Source organism: Vanessa tameamea, chromosome 8, assembly GCF_037043105.1.
Source record: "Vanessa tameamea isolate UH-Manoa-2023 chromosome 8, ilVanTame1 primary haplotype, whole genome shotgun sequence".
NCBI classification, from domain to species: domain Eukaryota; kingdom Metazoa; phylum Arthropoda; class Insecta; order Lepidoptera; family Nymphalidae; genus Vanessa; species Vanessa tameamea.
The window spans coordinates 13,495,737-13,517,382 of NC_087316.1; the positions used below are offsets into that span (position 1 = coordinate 13,495,737).

General features: G+C 34.7%; 2 protein-coding genes and 1 long non-coding RNA gene across 3 annotated transcripts in view; 2 read left to right on the forward strand and 1 right to left on the reverse strand.

The window, feature by feature from the left end:
- LOC113404674 (uncharacterized) overlaps positions 1-9,338 on the forward strand; it is a 49,900-nt gene extending 40,562 nt beyond the window's left edge. The window contains exons 3-6 of the mRNA XM_026645627.2: positions 3,356-3,400; positions 3,755-3,934; positions 4,408-4,599; positions 6,120-9,338. Coding sequence (XP_026501412.2) covers positions 3,356-3,400; positions 3,755-3,934; positions 4,408-4,599; positions 6,120-8,338 — 2,636 coding nt within the window. The 3' untranslated portion in view covers positions 8,339-9,338. The remainder of the gene's footprint in view (positions 1-3,355; positions 3,401-3,754; positions 3,935-4,407; positions 4,600-6,119) is intronic.
- A 1,286-nt stretch (positions 9,339-10,624) lies between these two features.
- Positions 10,625-15,062, reverse strand: LOC113404750 (uncharacterized). The gene is made up of 3 exons (XR_003369432.2): positions 14,881-15,062; positions 11,259-11,328; positions 10,625-10,804 (listed from the first exon to the last, which is right to left on the reverse strand). It is a non-coding gene; the product is annotated as an uncharacterized LOC113404750 (long non-coding RNA).
- A 2,164-nt stretch (positions 15,063-17,226) lies between these two features.
- On the forward strand, positions 17,227-18,178 carry LOC113404749 (uncharacterized). Its single transcript, XM_026645743.2, has 2 exons — positions 17,227-17,391; positions 17,568-18,178. Exons 1-2 carry the CDS (start codon positions 17,251-17,253, stop codon positions 17,709-17,711), a joined length of 285 nt encoding a protein of 94 aa, XP_026501528.1. The 5' UTR covers positions 17,227-17,250; the 3' UTR covers positions 17,712-18,178.
- Positions 18,179-21,646: the final 3,468 nt, after the last annotated feature.

The following is a 21,646-nucleotide window of genomic DNA, read 5'->3' on the forward strand; positions in this document are numbered from 1 at the left end:
ACGCGGTACTTAGGAAAACATTTTATTGATTTTGTAGCTGTTTGTGATCAACAAATTATATATTTTTATATTTAGTTAAGGTTGGAACTTACAGCACGTCGCTCCTTCGTTGCGGATTGGTGTATTTTGGAAAAGCTCCTTACGATATTTTACTTTAGCGCCGAACATACGATGAATCATAAACACAAATTAAGCGCTTGACTATCCGTGCTTTGAACCTGCACTGTTCGGGCGACCTGCGTGTTTTCCACTGAGCCTACGCGGGTCAAGAGTTATTCAAAGTATTATATCGTCATTTAACTTTGAACATATAAATATTAGTGTTATTTAAATCGAAAGTAGTATTATTATAGGGTGCTGATTTTGGGAACGCGAACTGAAAAGAGTATACTTTGCTTGTTAAACTTTACATAACGAAACAAGCACTTGTCGAGTAATGCACAAACAAAACCTTCGAAGCTCGATCCTCGCAGATACGATTTTATTTTTATTCTCACAATGAATACATCAATTAAGTAATAAAATAACATATAGTTAAATAAAAAAATTAATATTTTTAGTCAGAATTCCAATCCAAAATCTTTGGTTAAAATCTGATCACTGGGTTATTTTTGACACTGTAAAAGGTGTTAAAGCGAGCGTCACCTACGTACCAGTTATATCGCCAAATAATTGGTTTTTCTATGTAACATAGTACATACAGTCTCACCTCAGCCTGGTTTACTCTTCTTGAAGTGTCCAAGGGACGACCATTTAGCATCACATTACCCTTTTACAGGCCGTTTATCCGGAAATTAATATAAAAAAGACATGCAAAAGACCCGTAATTAAATCTTATGTTTGGTCGGAAATCCTACGAGTTTTGCGTTAATGAGGGCTCAAAGCCGGAGATGTTTCATCCTGAATAATTTCCCGTCGGTTTAATTTTTTTCCGTTAGCTCCGTTATTTCTTCATGGATAATTCTCATCTCCTGTTTATAAACATGATTTTTTTTCATTGTTTTCTAAAAGTTTATTTTTGTAAGATTTAGTATGAACACAAATATATATGAGATAATGATCTTTGTTATTACTACCACAGTACATTGTTACTTTCTGATTTATTTAACGTAAAGTTATACTTATATTATACTTGTTTGCTTATCTCTGCAACAAAAAGTGGAAAAATCTGGTTAAGCAGATTTTTACGGCCTTAGATTATTAGAAATGGTTAGGTTAGGTTAATTATAATTATTGAAGTTCTTCACAGACTCTTAGTCCGTTTTAACAACAACTACAGGTTGAGATGGGGCGGCTCCGTATCATTCATTTCCTCTTTGAGACCACCTGATATAATATTAGCTAAACATAATTGTGCGTAATGTTTTTTACAAATAAACTTTTCCGAATACATTAAACACACACCACAGCTAGAGATTGTTCTGCTGTTGCAAAGTATCTCGAACATTTTCTTCGAAATGAAAACTGTTATACAACGACGTACATACAATTATATATAAATTTAACATGATTATTGAAACAAATGTACTCATTTATTAACGTTTAGGAGAATGTTGGAACAATGGCGTATTCATATGTATACGGGAACTGCCATTATCATATTACTGCGAATCGATAAGTTTACGCTTTTTCTCATTTCAAATAATGCGTTCGTTAGTTCAAATTATGTATTAACTGTCGACCTTGCAGCGTAGGGCAACCAATGTTTGGAATTAAGAAGTTTGCAGGATAAGTGTCGTATATACAGATATAATTATCTTGTAATCTGGATCATCTTTAATTTGAACACGAATGTAACTAACTGATCGTCGAACGTCTTTTTATTTTTTTTTCTTAAAAAATAAATTTCATTCCTCTTTTAAAAGACTGAACTCAACAACAACAACAACTGAGCTCATCAACAACAAGGTAAATATGTGTGTACTTTATTTGTACATTATATATATTGTGACCTCATATATTTGTTTATATGTAATAATAAGTTTTATTTACTGTGATTTATAAACGAATACCGTATGTTAGGTAATTAATGGCTGCGTAACACACGCACACGTACAGACATTGCACGCCGCTCACGCTTGGCCGCCCGTCCGTGTTACTGGTGAACTATTTATGTGCATTTTTCATTTTTATCAATGTTTATATCATAATATTACAATATAGTATAATTTTAAGCAAATTATTTATAAATTTTAATGGTAGTAATTTATCAAAATCAGTTCAGCGTGTTTTGTTTTCTGATATGAAAGGAAGGAAGATAACAATAGACTAGTATAATAACTAGTCCTATAGTTTTTAGGTCTTCTAATTCATTTTTGTCCCTTGAGCCTATTTCTTGTCTTTTTCAATAAATGGTTTAGAAAGAGAGGGCAAATGGACCAACTAATGGTACTCGGTTTTCTCCGCGCAAAGACATTCGTAGTACAAGATATATTAATCAATTCGAACACCGCCAATGCGTCGCCAAACTTGACAAGTAAGATGTTCATCCCTTGTCGCTGTTTTGTTACATTGTCTTCTCTCAATGATTACATGGGGCGTTAATTTCGTGAATAGTATCATAAAAAATTCTAAAAGATATGTCCATAAATAATGTATAGCTTCATAAAACGAATTTAAATCAACGCGGCGTTCCGACGTGAAGGAGATCCAACCCTTACAATTTGCATCATTTCTCCGATGACGAGGACAGACGAAGGGTGAAAAATGAATTTCCCAAAAAAACCCTCGCATCCTAATCCTTTGCATAAATCATGCCCTGGCGATGTGTAAAGGAAATATTCACCTCGTTCGCGTTACATGGGTGAGCTCAAAACGATTCGACCCAAGTATTAGTATATACTAAGCATTCAATGGAAGACAAACAATTTTCCTGCATACATGAATTTGGTAAAAGCAAAGATTACACTCGCATCGTATAAACAACCTCATTACTTATTCAGGCTTCACGAAAGTGTTCCCGGTGGATAAGAACCATCTTTTATTTTTCGGAACGTAGTACGAGGAGTTTTCTGAAGGGTCGTTTGGAATATTGATGCAAAAACATTTCGTTAGTAAACTTGTTTATGATGTATTATGAACTGCCTTGTTTGTCTAGCCTGTCCGGCTGTGGAACTGATGTCCCGGGTTTAAATCTCGGTTCGGAACACTAAACATTTTTGACGTTTTCTGTATAGAATATCAGTAACTTTAGTACTGTCTTGGAAGCAACTTAAAGCGTTGGCCTTTTGTCTGGTCTTTCAAAGTAAGGGAACGGACACTCCTGTCCAAATTATTATTCTGAGTTGGTAATGGCCGCTGTGCCAAAAATAATGTTTAATAGAATATTTTTGAAACATATAATTATTTATTCCAGGTCCTCTGCCGAACGTGACAAGTGTGGACTTGGGCCTGAAAGAAGGTAATATTATCATAATTTGCTTTACGTTATACAATCAACATCCTCGCTGTAGAAGCTGGAAATATTAAGTTTTTTAATTTATACAAAATAGAATAAAATGTTGCTAAACATTACATATTAATGCTGTGTATGTACAGCTTGAATGATCTCATTGCAATAATACTTTCATAAGAAATATAATTAACGGCGATTGACGATTTCTGCATGTTCTCTTTGCTGTAAACCGCTTATAAGCACTTCGTTCTAATTATATTTTCAAAATAATTCTAACAATATTTTCAATTATAATTTTTTTTTTTATCATAAGTGAATGATCACCAATGATTTCAAAGAACCTCTCTTTCGATATTCCAGGAAGCTGTGCCCTCGGTGACGTAGTATACATGCCTGGGGACCAGTTCCCCGGCACGAACCCTTGCGAGAGATGTAAGTGCTCTGATGGCTACGTTGACTGCACCAGGCAGACCTGCGAACCTCGTCCTGGCTGCAAAGCACTGCACAGGCCTGACCACTGCTGCCCTACTTACCAGTGCGGTGAGTAATTACTAATTCTGGTGTCTTCCTATAAACGACAAGGTTAAGATGCTAAGACTTTAACACATCTGAAAGAGAAGGCGGGTTTATTGTTTTTGGGTTTATTCTTGATAGTCGCGTTACTGTTGGTGTCGTTTTGAACAAGTATTTGAGGGAAGTTCAGGGTCGTTTCATTAGATTTTATTGTAATGTTGGTTACGGTTAATTTACTATAAATCGTTTCAATTTTTTTATGTAATCATGTAAACGAAATCAAGTGTATTATTTTATTATGTAGCGATTTCCATGTTTTCTATATCAATTAACAATGCGAAATGCAATAAAATTCATTTTTTACATAGAAGTTACCGAGAGGACATAAAATCAGCTGCAAGTTTCAAGCACTTAGTTTGCACATAGTGCCAAAGTGATCCATTTCCAATACTTGTTGATTGGTGATGAATTATTAACAAAATGCGTTTTTATAATTACAGAATGCGAACAGGAAGGCCGAATCTACGGCAATGGGGAGAAGCTAGTAGATCCTCTGGATCCCTGCCGCGTGTGCTACTGCCAGGGAGGAGAAGTCGTATGTCGTCGTATAGCATGCTTCGTGCGTGATGACTGCCAACCGCGCCTCGTGCCCGGCCGCTGCTGCCCGGAGTATGACAATTGTCCAGTCAGAGGTAAAAACTTTATATTTGGTATCGACTCCAGATTTAAAAACAAACTATTAAGACGAGCAACTAAATAAAAAAATCAAGCTACACGCTTTCTTATATTTCCGTTAACAAATAACACAAAATACCTGGTGTTTTTTTTATATTTATATTCGGGAAAGTGGATGATGAAAGTGTTGTCTTCAGAAAATGTGTTTAGTTTAGTCTTTAAAGGTCCATAAAACAAAATCAAAATCAAACATATTTTATTCATGTAAACTTTACAACAAAGCGATTCAAAAAGAATCGTCAATATTTAAACACTACGACTGGTTCGGAAAGCAGTCTCTAGCGAGAAGAAATGCCAAGAAAATAGCATCCTTCCTCTTTTTCAATTTCATTCACAATTATTGTTCAATCAGTTCTGTGACGACGAGCGCGGCTTCTTTTCTAAAATGTATTATTTTAATGAATAATAAGATTTATTGTTTAATTTAGTCTTAATAAAATTGTTAATTTTTTAAATGGTATAGTTAAGTTATTCTTTCCGGTATCTTATTATACTTATATGCGTATACCATTGGCTAAGAACGTTCTCTGTACCGTATGCAAGCGGAAAGCAGGGGTGACAAGTTTATTTTTATTTCTTGTATAGAATAATATTATCATAAATATAATGTGAAGCAGTCGTTAATACGCTTATTTCTTTAAATTGTTCGCGTAATTATGTCCTAGAACTAATGTTGTAAATAGTTTGAATAGCTCTTTTCTGCAGAATAAATAAATTTTAATATATGCTGCATTACCCCATAACAAATTCCATATGACAAGACACATAGTCTTGTCATATGGAATTAAAATACCCATATTTACAAAAATAGAATGAGTAAAGCCATCACAAAGAATGAAACCATTACTGAGAGTGAGATGTCCTTTTGAGATCGGTGATCTCGTTCACTGATTCGACGACATTCGCAATCTCTAATAAATATGTATATGTATATGTATATAGAAATAGTAAGTCAAAAACTACACATTGAAATCATTTCCTTCGAGGAAATGAAGAAAGTTTGTAGTTTTTTGTATACTCATTTTTACCCGAGTTAGGTAGAACACGTTATTTTTAAATGGAGCGACTGGTGAAGTAAAACCTTGTGTGAAAACATGAATATTCTGATATAAATTCTGCCAGATTTATCCACCAAGTCGTCGTATTGTAGCATGATGGTAAAATAAGCTCCAAAGCTTTTTCTCAAGAGGAGATAAAATGTATTATTCCGTCATTGAAACTTACAGAACCTTTTTTTTCGCTGGCTAAAACGCCTTCACGCGTTTCCCCCACATGACGCCGAAATACCCACTAAAAAACCAGCTGTACCCACTTTGTCTTTTTGGGGGACGTCACGGGGTCGCTTGCGCACACTACCGTGATGGAAACTTACAACCCTTTACTAACTCTAATAAGAACTTATATTAAATATTATATAACTCATATTAATATTTAGTTTAAATAATTTTGTATTATAATAATTTTTTTTATTTTCCAGATGGTACACCACTACCTGGTATGGTTTCTTCGGCTCCGAGCTTACCGGTCTACGACAATGTTGAGACGAGTGCTATTCCGTCACCACCAAGCGAACCGATCAAACCAGAAATTACCATAAAGGAAATCACTCCCGTATCTGAAATTCCAGTTATCACCGATGTTAAGATAAAGGAAATTTTACCATCTCCCAGTATCGAGGTTTCTGAATACTCATCATCAAAATCTCCCCTAATTACACGAGAGGCGACCACAGAAAGGAATCTCTCTACTATGGACAAAATGTCAAAAGTTGATACATTTGACTTAAAGGATGGCCTTTCATCTATATCACCAGAATTATCTACGAGTGACCAATCATCTGAAATTAAAACTATAAATGACATGCCTCCATCAAAAATAAGTCTTTCAACTGACGATTCTGTTAATGATGAAATGTCACCATCTAAAATACCTAATATTGTTTCAATGATGGGAGCTCCTTCTATTTCGGAATCAGGCACTTCAACCACCAAAGCACCTATACTTGAAGAAGAAGACCTGGATCATAATCCAGCTTTTCCACCAATACCTGATGACTTGTTCTTAGTTTTAAGCAATCATGATGAGGAGAATATTTCCGACCAATCCTTAGATAATGAACACGTGCCAATGGACCATGATATTGTCAAAGTTCCAAACGTGCCAATTTCGACGCAAGAGCCAATTTTTAAGGAATCTCCTCCAACCACAATTAGTTATATTTCAGATATTGTAACAATTACTAGTGTAAATATACAAGATACCTCTGCTGAAACGAGTACTTTTAAAGATGCAACTGTTAGTACACAATTTCCCATAACGAAAGAAAATTCGATGTTGAATATGAGGTCAGTAATACCTACAGAAATATTAAATGTTCCTTCTCTCATATCCGATGACATCACAGGTGACATGTTAGACGTGACTCAAAGTTCAATTACAGCAGTTGTGAACGATGAATCTTCTCCTACTGAAATTTCGGCAGCAGATATCTCAACCAAATATACTAATAATGAGCTCCAAGATAAAGGTGAAGAATCTTATACAAGCGTGAGCTTTAATGAAACACAAACAAGCAATGAAATGGATGAAACTACTAATACACTATCTAAATCAACAGAAATAATATCAGAAACTGAATTTAGTTCCATACCAATTGAAACTAGCGACCAAAATCCACATGATGTTGCAGAAAAGGAGAATAAAGACAAATTAAGCGCATCTACAGTTAATCTTATAATGACTGAGTCTTCTACTTTTAAATCGTTGTTTAATGATGAAGATGCTGTGACCGTATCTAAAAGTTCTGAAAAAGAGGACCAACCGTTTGAAAATTCTGAAACGACAGAATATTTTCTTACGTCATTTGATTCACAAGAAAGTTCTACGGACATTGTTGAACTAATCAAGGCTTCGTCAAATGGTGAAAAAAGCTCAGCTATAATTGAATCTTCCCGTAAGAAAAATAGCAATGTTCTGACCGATCTCATAAACTTAGTGGGCGATGTTGCATCTATCAGTGACCACGCAGAAGGTCAAGATCAGCAAACACCGAGCCCTACTACTATTTCTGATTCTGAAGAATTAATTCCTGTGAATGTCGCCGCTGGTTATAAAAGTAAAAACAAAAATTGGAATTTGAATTCCATCACAGAAGTACCTTTGAAACACAAAGTTCCGATGATGGTTAGCAAGCAGAACGTGGTGGAAATTGAGAGTGATGATTCAGATGCCATAACAGATTCACCCCCACCAAACGACAAAGTGGAACCAACTACGCGGCGGCCTATCATTGACAATGTATCTGATTCTGACAACAAAACCGAAATAGCAGACAAAAGGGACATAGAAATTATAACACAATCTTATGTGCCAACAATTAATAGGCGACCTAATAAAGTTGTTATGAAAAAGAGCAACGAAAAACCGATCTCTGAAGAATCATTGAGTGACGTTGGCGGTACAACATCAGAAGCTACGGTTGAAGCGATCTCCAGTTCAAGCGAGCTCACAAATATTCCCGATTTCAATGTGAGCACAACCAAGGATGTATTGAACACTTCGGAAGTGGATGTTAGTACGTCCAGCGAGGTCAAAAGCTCTCCTGATGCTATCGAGTCCACTTCAGAATTGGAGGATGTTTCCTCCCTTCCAGTAAAGGAGCAGTCTACAGAATCGTCGAGCACTACGACTCAGTGAGCGCCCGCTCGAACCTGTCGACGGAACCTCAGCTTATCAGCATTTTGTAGTTATTAAGTTTCGTTCTTGAAACTATAAGTTACATAGAGACTACTAGGTTTATAGATTACGTGAACATTATCAGATTAATTAATCGTCAATTGGTGTCCCTGTAGCGTAGCGCAGCTGGACTCGTAACTGTAATGTAGGTGACAGACGGTCGGTTGAATTTATTAATTGTATTAGCTGGACAAATTATTTATAATCGTTAGAATAGTGGAGCGTGAGACAGCGGTAGGGCGCGAGTCGCACTTTCAACCTTTAAAAGATTAAACGAAGTAATAGCTTTTCGTGTTAGCATAAGTTATTTATTTTAGTGAGAGTAACGTGAGTAGAACGATTGATAAGTAAGCAACCAAGCTAGTCAACTTGTGACCCTCCTCTCGACGCCACGATGCCATTATCTTACTATCGAGGTCACGACGAACGCTTCGGCGCGATCGTTCCGCATAGACGTAGTTCCTTTAGAACGAAATAAGAACACGCTCCTTAGTCGATGGACCGGGAGGCCCCTTCGGGAACGAATGTAACAAACTTGGTACAAAACGAATTTGATATAAAATATTCAACCTTATGAACTAGCTCTAGTTGTATTAGTGTATGTGGACGTGGATGCACATAGACTTTATTTATGCACTTTATAATATTTACCCGGATATTGAGGAAAACATTTTATTCCTGAGAAGGCTCAAATTGTTCTAAGAATGTCTTATATGGAAATATATTCACGATCATTAAATTGTATTCAGTCGTGTTTAAGTTATCGTTCAGTTACTCCGAAGTGAGGTTGAGTTCGGCTGTCAGCGCCAGTGTCGGCGCGGTCAGTATCGCTAAGTTGAGATCCTGGAATGCTCCTTCTTGCTCCGGAAGACCGGATCTTTTCCCGGGCAATAAGCGCATGTGCTCATTTGTATTTAATTTAAAAGTATTGTTTTTTTACAAATAAAACAAATTAGACTGATTATTGTTTTCTTTCGCACTTCAACCACACTTTTAATAAATGATTTATTCACATCAAAGTAGTACTCATTGCATACCATTTAAAATCCATCTACGATGTGGGAAAACAATATATTTCTATAGTGTACAGCGTACACTATAGAATAAGTAACACATAGGAAACATACAACATATTTAGACACATAAATTTGTTTCCATACGATGAAAAAAACGGTTTCCTATTATAAATAAGGCTCGTACCGACGTGCCGCGTCACCACGCACGCTATACTATATAGTATCTTTTCAAAGAGCTTCAGCCGTAGATGTGCCGAAAAATAAAGAGGACTCTTGATTGCAATTTATTAAATTGTTATGATTTAAGAAATAATTAATAACAAAACTTCATTGTCTATCCAGAATCAGGTATAAACAGACACGGAAAACCAGCAAAAATATGTCATCCCTATGTCATCAGCATTGGTAACTTCTACCATAGATCTGCAAGCCGATAAGAAACCAAGAACAAAAACATTTATAATATTTAAGTTTTCAATTTAAAATTATGTCTAATAAAGTACCTTATCATAAACGTGATCCGTATCCAGCTCTAAAGATTAATAGCAAAGTTATTTACTGATACTATTGTTATACTACTGTAAAAAACATTTACATCAATAAAGTATCCATTATTAAATAAAATAAAATAACATTAATAATACTACACACTAACAGAAGGTTATCATTTTCAATACCCCTTATTCAGAAGTGTTTAATCTATGACATTACAATTTTGTATGACGAGAACTTCGTGAGAGACGGAAACAAACGAAACCATCTCGATCTGTCACTATAACTGACTGTCTGTCTGTGATATGTATGGACATCTAAATCATTACTGGTCAGCGCTCCTGGTCAGGCTCGCTCTGAATATGTTGCTATTGAATAGTCAGTCGGTTTCTCAACCTATCGCCCGTCCGCTCCCCTCCTTACTCGGGAGGTAATCCTCTACAAGCAAATATTGATTTGTATAATGAATATGAAATTATATCTTTATGTTTTAGTATTATGTTATTTTTGCTTATGTAAGTTGCCATTATTCCGTATGTGTTTTGTGAGAATTTTAAATGTAAATATGTTAAGGAAGAATACATGGAGCAAAATTAAAAAACTATCAATTTTTAAATGCAAATTACGTGGTATAGCTTTAACTTTCTACCTTAGTACATTCTTTATATTCAAAATCATTCGATGAGTCGTTTTCCATTATCTTTTAAATAAACAAAATATGATGATATAAAAACATAAATAAAATAGAAAATAATTTACATGTCATAAAGAAATCGAGCAAGTCAGAGGTAGAAGGTTGTACGTAACGCAATGGGACGTGTACGCCAGCTGGTGTCAAGTATGGTGCCAGCCAAATGAGGATCATTGCTAAACAGTGTCATCACGGCGACCGCTCCCTGACCTCCACTTATTTCGTACTCTTGTGGTGTATTTAAAAAGTAATTTAGAAAAAAAACCTGCTATTTTCAGTATCAAATTTCATTTTTAACCTCATTATGGTAGTCGAAGGTAATCTTTTCTGAATAATACTTTTGCTTTGCCGAAAACTGGGATGGATAGATTGTCTCGGAAGTGGACATTATTACCAATAATATATTATTCATAACAATCTTCGTATTATATAAATTATTTTTACTTCATTGTCGAAGAAATAATTGTTACCAAGAAATAAAGGTATATAACTTATTTGTATATACTCACGGCCTCAATTGAAATATCTCCTATATTATTATAAGTAAATTTCAATTGTTATGTTTTTCTTCGAGACAGTCGTCTTGTTAAGTAAATGAAAGTTTACATCATTAGCTTAATTGGCCTCATTTAACAAAGAACAGTTTGCAAGCAAATAACCGTCAAACAGCCTTTGTGTTTACCTCTTATCAGTGAAACGGCGAAGCCCGTCTATTCAGCATCTTGACCCGTTTCTAAGGCACGATGATGTAACTATAAAAGAGGTTTTATATATATACATTTATATATCTGGCCTTATATATATAATATTTATATATATTATAATTGTATAGTTTTGGTTATGTATTTTATTGCTAAAAAGACTTAGTAGAAATTGGACTGGCTGATGGTAAGTGTCACGACCATTTATAAATATATGAAATATTTCGTACATCGTGAGTATCGCGTCAAGCTAGCAAAAACATTTGTCACCAATTCCGTTGCCGACATATAATATATATCTGTGCGATCCCTTTATTACGTATAAATATTCAAGAGTTTAATTCGCCAAGCTTGATCAAGTTCTAGGCATATTTAAAAACTTTATATTGGCTCAAGTATTTTTCTTTCGTTGTTTGACAGTCTCCGAGTGTCAGGATGCACTGTTAGTGCAAAACTTTGTATCATGAGTTTTTATAAAGAGTAATTATAGAGTTTTTTTTACGGTTCTTCTCGATCGAATTTACAGTCCAAACCGGTGGTAGCACATACAATAAAATACTGATGGTAAATGATCACCACCGGACGCTGGTCGTGGTGGGCAATAGGCATTGGCGCAAGAACAATTCCCTATTCCATTCACCACCCATGCGCCACCAATCTTTAGAAGTTAGTAGTTGCTCTGACTGATCTAAAATTTGAACTCAAGGATACCAAGTATTGTTGTTAGGCGATTTTAGAAAATAAGATAAGTGGGTGGTATCTACCCAGACGGCACAAAGCCAAACAACCAGAATTTTTTTAAATTTTAATTTAACTTAACCACTAACATAACTTAACCACTAACATAACTTAACCACTAACATAACTCATACTATAATCAACAAGGGACATAACATCTTAGTTCCCAAGGTTGGTGGCGCATAGGTGATGTAAGGAATGGTTAATATTTCTTACAGCGCCTTTGACTATGGGCGGTGGTGACCACTTACCATCAGGTGGCCCATATCCTCGTCCGCCAACCAATGCCGTAAAAAAAAAAATACTGCTAGCCTGCATGTTAAAGTACTTTTCCAATACTGAAAAACGATTCCAATAAACAAAAGTATCTCAGTGAGCAGCGTCCGAGCGACCGCGTACTCACAACACACCGGCACTTCTCCGCGTCATGTTAATGATTGCGGAAACAATCATCCGATGGTTGCACAAAGTACATTCGGCGCATGCGCCTTCACGCGCAAAAGTTCGACAATTAACGTTCTACCTTTCTAACTCACCTCGTAACCCGCGCCCGTAAGCTACTAAGCACCGGCCCTCGATTGCAAGAGAGTATTTACGCAAATCTTTACGTTACCTTAACAATGTATGTTAAATCTTTTGTAAAACGGTCAACATGGAACAGTCAGCACAGAATTTCTATTATTCAATAACAGTGTCAGATTATATCGTACCCTCTTCTATTATGAAGAATTCGGAGTTGCTCTGTTATTACAGCATCCACTTCAGCGAGTTACTATAAACAATTGTTAAAGATCCAAAGAAAATTACTGTTCCCAATTGAACCTATATATTGCACAGCCTGGAATCTTATATAAACTTACTACTACAACTGAGCCATAAAGGATAATTTAGAAATATTTATCGCGAATGATTTATACAAATATTTGCGATTATATTTACACATACTAAAAATATGACAGGTCTACAGAAGATTTTGCAAACCGGTTTCCCAATAGTTGCTTCGGCTGTTAGAATATGATTAGAATGCTATTTGACATATGAAAGTATCGGAGACGTCACATTCGTCAAGGGGCCTTAAAACACACACGTATCCGGTTTTAGTAATTACTTTAATCGGACGATATCATATAACTTGTTTTTGTTTCTTGTTTGTGGATATATTTTTACAATTTAATGCTTTGTGTCGGACGCAGGAAACTTTCTGAATTATTAATTCATCTACTGCAAATGTATCCTCACTACTTCTGCTAGAACTTCTATAACCTTTTTTTGGTGGGTTTGGCTCTGTGTAATTCCATCTGGGTAGGTTACACCAATACTTTATGGTGCTGTGTATCGGTTGGAATCGTTATCATAAGTCAGTGTCATTCCTCATGGGACTCAACATCTTAGTCACTGATGATAGGTATATGAGTAGTGTTGACCATTGAGCATATGTTGGGCTATTTGTTAGCCAGCCTGCCTATTTTAACTAACAAAAAAAACTGCCAGCCAGATTTTGCACTTGTGCAATGCGCGCCATACATTCTTAATAATATATATGAACGGAATTCCAAAGTACTCAAAATCAAAATCAAAATATACTTTATTATTCAAGTAGGCTTTTACAAGCCTATTTGACCTACCTACCTAAGAAACATTTCCATGTTTTATGTGATGAATAAATCGGTCCATAATTACCTAATTATTCTTGAACATAAAAGCATTTATTGTAAGTTATTTTAGAATCATAACAGCCAGTCAAAGGCTTGTGTGGCAAATTGGAGCAAATAGAATCAGTGCATTACGAGCAGCTCCTTTGTAAGGTAACTGGTTACATCCGATGTCGCATGCAGCGCGGATTGCATTAAGACTAGATCGTGATCTCTAGAAATGTTATACCTCAGCCATAGTTATACAACAATATTCTAAACTTAATCTTTTCAGTTTTCTTCAAAGATAAGTTTTTCCCTTGTTAGATAATGATCATTGCTTCATTCTAAGAGTCGATATGATATAAAGTTTTAACATAAGGAACACCTGCACCGTTACCTAATATATAGCAGATTTAAAGACGAGCACGCTCTTCGGACTTTTTATCATCTCGTGCTTCATGGTGGAAGAGAGCATAGCGCTCTAGCATGCACGGGTCAGATGAAATTATTCCATGTTTAAAATGAATTGAAATAGCGAGTGGAATAAACTCTTACTCTTTCTCGCAGGCCTGCGAATAGCAATGGAACATATACGTGTTTTTATTTAACGATGACATAATCGTTTAGTGATTTTATTGAAATAATCGGCTGTTAATAGTAATGCATTAAATCAATTACATGTATCTGGGATCGGGGATCGGTGCATCAATTTTGGCGAGATCCACTTCAGATTCGCAATAATTGGACTTGATCCTTAATCGGCGCTGAGCCACGAGCCAAGCGACCTTAAATATCGTTTAACGTATTACTATTACTCACTTGAATAAACCTTGGAACTTGGTAGATTTTTTTTGTAAACTAGATAGTTTGTTCTAAACGAGAAAAAATTTGAAATATTATTTCTTGAATATTTTAACTTGAACTGAATTTTATAAAAGGATTGTTGATACTTAATAATATGTGAACCTGTGTAACTAAAGGCACAAGGGATATAAAATCTTCGCTCCCAAAGTTTTCCGAATATAAAAAATTATTGACGATATAAGAGTTGATGTTGCTGTCAATATTTGTGTGGGGTAGAGCCCTCTTACCACCAGCTGGCCCATTTTCCAGGATAAAGACGAAACTATTTTAAAACCAAATACCATTTTAATAATTAAGTGCGTAATCCCGTGATTGGTTCGCCCATTTTTATTTTAATATATAAGTTACCAATTATTTGAATTATTACGATTAACCTGTATTATCAGTAATTATCATATATTAAAATAAGATGAGTGTATTTCGTAGCTCCGTATGACGAGGAGTTGCGCAGGAGTCGGTGGTCGTGAGACGTGGGGAGGGGGCGGTGAAAGTATCGTGAGAGGGGCGCTATATGAGGAGGCAGCGTGCGCGCGCGCCGCACTGCAAGTGACTGACGACTGCCGACTCGCAGGTGAGCCCTTACGCAAGAGGACATGGTCCTCGATTAGCGTTACTGAAATATAGTAAACACATTTTCATCAATAATATTATCCCACACTGTGGTTGAGTATTGTGTTTGTTGTGTTTTTTTCAAGTTGATTAATTTATGTATTGTAGTTTTTGTTAATTATTGTACGGTGATCGTTAAAAATTGATTCTCGAATTTTACATTTATCAGTAAGTTTTATTTGTATACATATTTCATTATTTACAAAGGTAAAATGAGCTTAATTCTTTTTAAATATTACTATCGAAGTGTAAAAGTGGTAAAAGTGTTTTGAGCGTTTCCTGCGCACGCGCATAACACGATACAAATCGCCGCCGTGTTTATATAATCTCGAAGGGAAGTGATGTTCGCATCGAGAATCATCCTAAATGTAACGGGGCTTTCGATACGAACCTTTACCTTTACCTTTAGTCTATTTGAGTTTGTATAGAAGACAAATGTGGGAATTCATTATTTTAGTGAAGTTGTTATTGTTTGGGTATTCTTAAAAACTATTTCGTTTAAAATTATTAAATTTCTTGAGATTTTACGCACAAAAAAGTAGACTTTACAAGAAATATCGAACATGTTATTTGTTTATTACCTCTAAAATCTTACTGAATTCATATAAAAATATGCATATTATTTTAAAATCTATATTATTAATAAACAATAAACCGTTTATTTTTCAGTAAATTACGTTTAAAGTTTTAAATATATCATGATTGTAAATAAATCGTAGCGCGTGCGGTAAGATGTTCAGTTCAGTTAGGATTTGGTTAGACGCATGAACGTATTGACACTAAGTTTTTTCGGTCTATAAAAATATTTGAGAATCATTATTAAAACACAATTGTATCCATGGAACGGTAGGACATTTGTATTATTTTATATTGTCCAAATTTATCTTCTATTTTATAAAAATGAATTATTAAAATACATTATTGTTTTTTGCTACTCTAGTAACGAAATATACTTTTTATTATATACTTGTGTCTCACGACCGACTCGTTTTTCGTACACCCTAATGCCGAACTTTCAAGTACCGATTCCTATCCATATTGATGAAGAGAACGGCGAACGAAACACTTTGAATTCGTGAGACATGTCAGGATCGTGACTTCACTTTCTCTCGTACGCATTTGGCAAAATTATCAACTCTCCAGTTCCGACTTACGTAATCGAGATGAGTCGCTCTGATTGTTTTTAGTTTCTAAATATATATATATATATATATATATATAAATCATGTTAATTGCATGTAACGACGATAACATTCGTGAAAGAATATTATTTCCATGTTAAGACTTTATCTCTGTATCTAATATTTTTAATCAATTTATTCTATTAGCAGTTAGCGACCGATGTTTACAATGATAAATAATTATTATATTGTATTTAATTATCAATATAACTTAAATATTGGAGAAGAGTAACTATTTACTGAGTTTGATAATGATACTGTTTGGTAGAATCTAGATAACGAACAGGTTTAACACGTAATTTAATCTTCCAAAAATACGATTTAAAGAAGCCAACTATAATTTACATTACATTTGAGTTTGATTTACATGTCCTTGTATTGTGTTGGTTTACTTTGGATCCGTTAAATACATAGTGTTACTTAATAAGCGTAATAGATATTCAAAACTAAGCCGTCTCACCCGATGTTATAAAAGTTACGACCGCGGAAGCTTTTGAAGCCTCAATTCTCTGTTATCGTTCACTAAGTTTGTCAGCGGGTTTATTGTTGTTTACACCTTTAAAGACGTATCACTTTGTATGTCACCCAAGTCAGATATTAATTTTAAGTGCTTAGTGATAAGTTGATGGTGTAACTTTTCCAATAAATAAATAAATAAATAAATAAAAATTTACGTGACGCTCTCAGTTCATAAGAATGTAATATTCAACGGATATATTTGTTTTCGGTCTTTGTATATTCTATTACAATATTTGAAGGTCACAACATTTTCAAATCAGGTTAACATATTTGTAAATCAGGTTTAAGTTAACTTTTAATGTTTTATAACGTCACGCGTAAGTGACGCGATCTAATGATAAAATTATTAATAAACCTTTAGTAACTGTTTTCCATGTAATTAATGTTTTTAATCTCTTGTTTAGGTATTATTATATCATTCATTAATAATGAAGTCCATCGTGCTCTGTCTGATGGTGGTGGCGATGGTGGCTGCGGCCCCACAGCGCGAAGGTGCTGCCTACAGCAAGGAAGCTATCAAGCAGGCTCAGAGCACCCACCTTATCCCCAAAGATGCTGTCATCCAGAAGGTAAGTGTACTAATACAGTCCTGAGGTGCTCACTATAGAGACCTTCTGAAAGGGTGAATAGTAGTAAAAATGAATAAGGAAACAATAAAACATTTACTGTTTTGAGAGCATTTTGTTAAAGTTTTACCAATAATATAAACGACCCCTTTCTCATCTGCATTTGTGCTTTCCGTCAGGTACAAGAAGGCGTAGAACTTGCAGCTTATGAATCTATTCCCGGCAACCAAAGAATTAACTTGTTCGAGATCCTCGGCGACCAGCTGCCCACTGAGGTCATCAACAACCTCCAGTCTCAGATCGACCACGTCGGCCACCAATAGACCATACAGCCGTAGAAGAAGCTTTTAGCTCTTCGAAACCAGTAACCAGGAAACAAGATATGAAATAATTAACGCGGGACATCTGACGAAAGAAACAACACTCGTCACGCAACACTTTGCGGCTATCCCGGTGCAAGTAAACAAAGTAGACCAGCTGACCGGGTGGAAGGTAGCGTGTTGTCATGTAGTCCGTAGCCTTTCCCAATAAATGGACTATCTGTCACATAAATCGGACTAGAAGTTTCTGAGATTAATGCGTCCAAACAAAGTATTTAACTTTTTTAATATTAGTATTTATATAAGATAATGTCCTGCCTGTTACTGGTTCCGAACTGTGCGGGGTGAAGCCCTATTGTTATATAATATTTAATTTATTGGTGTCGCAAGTACAAGCAGAGTGTGATATTGTAACATCTTTATATGTTTGTAGATAAATTTCAATTAAAATAAATGGTCATTGTGTCCAATTCTCTGTGTTTTAATTGTGTTATGTAACAATAAAAAGGGGTAGAGTTACAGCCTGTAAATGTTCCAGCGCTGGGGTAAGACTTCGTCTCCGTTTAAGCAAAGGGCAAGAGCTTATTTCATGTGGCAGGTTCTCTTCCAACGATCAAGATGATTTCCTTCATTGTGCTTGAACACAAGATAAATTATAAACACAAATTAAGCACGCATGCTACGTGACATTAGCGCATTTACAATTGGAAAAAAAAATCTGAAATACATAAACGAAATAATAGAGTTTACATTCGACATTCAATTTAAAGCATTGAAATGAGAAATATATTTAAATAAAATATTAATATTAAATTAAATATTCCTAATTTAATGCCATTTACGAAATTTGTTTTGTTACTTTTAAATATTATATTTAATGTAAACCAACACACCATCTACCAAGACGAATAAAGAGGTTAATGTTTTAATAAATGAAATACATTCGTATTCATTATTTACAAAAATATATTAGTAACGATAAGTTTGTAGTACAAAGCAAGATACTCATGATTTATGTATGTACAAGTAAGCATTGCACATCCACATTGTGCGTTTGGAGAACAAACAACGCGCTTTTACAAAGCATTGAAGTCAATGATTCAAGAAAAGGTGTACATCAATACGGAATAGTATTTGTATTTATCGATTTCCCAATAAATTGATTCCGTACTTCAAACACAAATATTACAGTATATTGCCTTCTGCCTTTGTCGCACATGCACACAAGTATATGTACTATGTTATTTACTATTATTCACCTGCTAGTCCTTTAAAAGCCAATCTTTATTCAACAAATAAGTATTACACGTGTTGATTCTAAAAAAAACTGTTTACCACTGGTTCGGAAAGTAGCACCGCAGATTTGTGAAAGACTGCTGAAAGAAACTGAGCAGCAATACTTTATATATACATATATTATATATATATATATATAACTATATATATATATATATATATATATATAACTATATATATATATATATATATATATATATAATTTTGCAATTAAATTATTTCGAACGTTTCCTGGGATCCTGTTGCAAAATTGTTACATTTCCCAACAAAATATGTTTTATTTTTATTTTATTATATTTTACTTTAAAGTTTTGATGATATAATAGATAAAGTTTTGTATATTCAACTACTTCTTATGCTATATATTATACCACCAAGTAGTGGTAGGGTTTAGTACCACCCACCCACTCATCATATATCGTACTGACAAGCAGCAATACTTAGCATTGTTGTGTTCCGGCTTGAAGAGTGAGTAAGCCAATGTAACTACAGACACAAGGGAAATAACATCTTAGCTTCCGAGGTTGGTGGCGCATTGGTGATATAAGGTATGTTTAATATTTCCTACTAATCACTAATGTTTATGGGCAGTGGTTACCGCTTACCATCAGGTGGCTCATTTGCTTGTCCGCAAAAAAAATATTCAACTGATTTAAAAATTGGACGGCGCTTTCTTCTAAATCGAAATTTATGAATAGCTTTGAACTAAAAATGACAATAAAAAAACAACTTCTGGATCTTCTAATTATTTAATATTCATGATACATTAGAAATTTTATTACAACAAATAAGCCATTTTTATGAAATTATAATACTAAATAAAAGCTTTATTAATTGGTAATAAGAGATTTATTTATTCAATTAGTCAATCAGTGCAGCAATAAAGACAATTAATTTTCTCAAGGACTTATTGCATCAATTCATTATCATATTACCGTAGCATTATAAATCATATGGAAAAACTACAAATTTCGACTTAACAGCCTCAAGTTATATGATGCAATTTATATTCAAACAGCAACCACGTGACCATGTCGGTACATTTAAATTGTAATTAAAATGTTTAATAGTAGAATATGAATACGACGAATGACTAATGATTTCTAACAGTTTTGGCAAAATTAATTATATCAATTATATATAATTAAAATCGTATCGAACTTATAAAAAAGTATATAACACTTGGTCTTCCACAATCTAACCAGTATGGACTTAGGACACTGGAAAATCTCCTTAGACTTCCCAACTTCGAGTGGGGATATGTGGGACTCGTCGAACGCCTGGTACGTCCCAGCACATCGGAATATACATTAAAAACAGCGGTATCCATTATAAACTTTGTCCCTTAGAGAGCATCACTGGATCGTTTGCGCATGATTCCGTGAAGTTTCGACATTTGCGGGTCTCTAAATTAACAATCAAGCTACGTAACACTTTCGCAAAAAGAGACCATCTTCATTAAATATCCTCATCAACGTATGGCGTAATTAACACCATGCTCGGTAGCGAGAGGTCTAGACCGCTTATCATCAGAAGGGCATGTCTTTGGAACCCCTATGCGATACACTCCATCAGATGTGACGCACCACATTCTTGGCAGGAGGGTGTCACCCACTCTGCTATCCGGTGCAGGGGCACCTACCGAAGCAACCATGTCCGGAAAGCCCTTATGACGTAAATGTGAGTATGTCGTAAGTCCGTTCCAACCAGCAACTCAAATAGAAGTGGATCACCTCCATTATCACCAGAAGCTCGACGGAAGGGCACCGCTCGCCCTGTCCTTCACTTGGAGTCGGTACAATTCCGCGAATACCGCGAACTTCTGGAGTTGACGATCGGCACTGGGTACCTAAAAATATAATCCTTTATTTTCCCTGAGTTTTTAATGATAATCCAAAATATATGATATGTATACCATATTGTAATAACAATAGCTGCGTTTAAAGTGCAATTATTCATTTCACCATTATTGGTTATCTATCTCAATGGTATAAATTGTTGTTACTATTATTCTTTGGTCAACAATAAATGAATAAATACAGTCAAAAAAAACATAATACATATGAGTTATTCAAAAAAACTTATTCAAATTTAGAATCCTTTATTTACCACAGAACCGTTACGCCCATTAATTGCCATATGATAAAATACTACTTAAAGTAAAATATACTTTATTCAAGCAGGCTATTTATTACAAGCATCCTTGAATCATTTTACATAATTTTTTAGATAATTTCGTTTTTGTGAAAATATGCAAATCATTGAGGTTGTCAATCAATTTTTTTTATAAGATTTAAATTTATTGAATGGCAAACATAAAACTGTCTACGGGATTTAGTGTAGATGCAAATACCTTGTCCCAGAAAGGATGTATTGACTTTGCCGAGATGGAAACTTGGTGATACAAGTTCTTAATCGGTTATAAATGATTAATACAGAAAAATGCTTTAAAAAAGGTAAAATTATGACAAAAAGCATAATTTTTGGTATACAATTATGATATCATTGTAGTCTTAAATTCCTGCTGTTTCTTTCATTGTTTCTGAATCGGTGGTAGGTTTTCTTCAATCAATAAATGAGTGTAATGCTTCTATATCGAATAAAGATTTTCGTCTTTGGCTCTAATTATGTATATAGGTTTT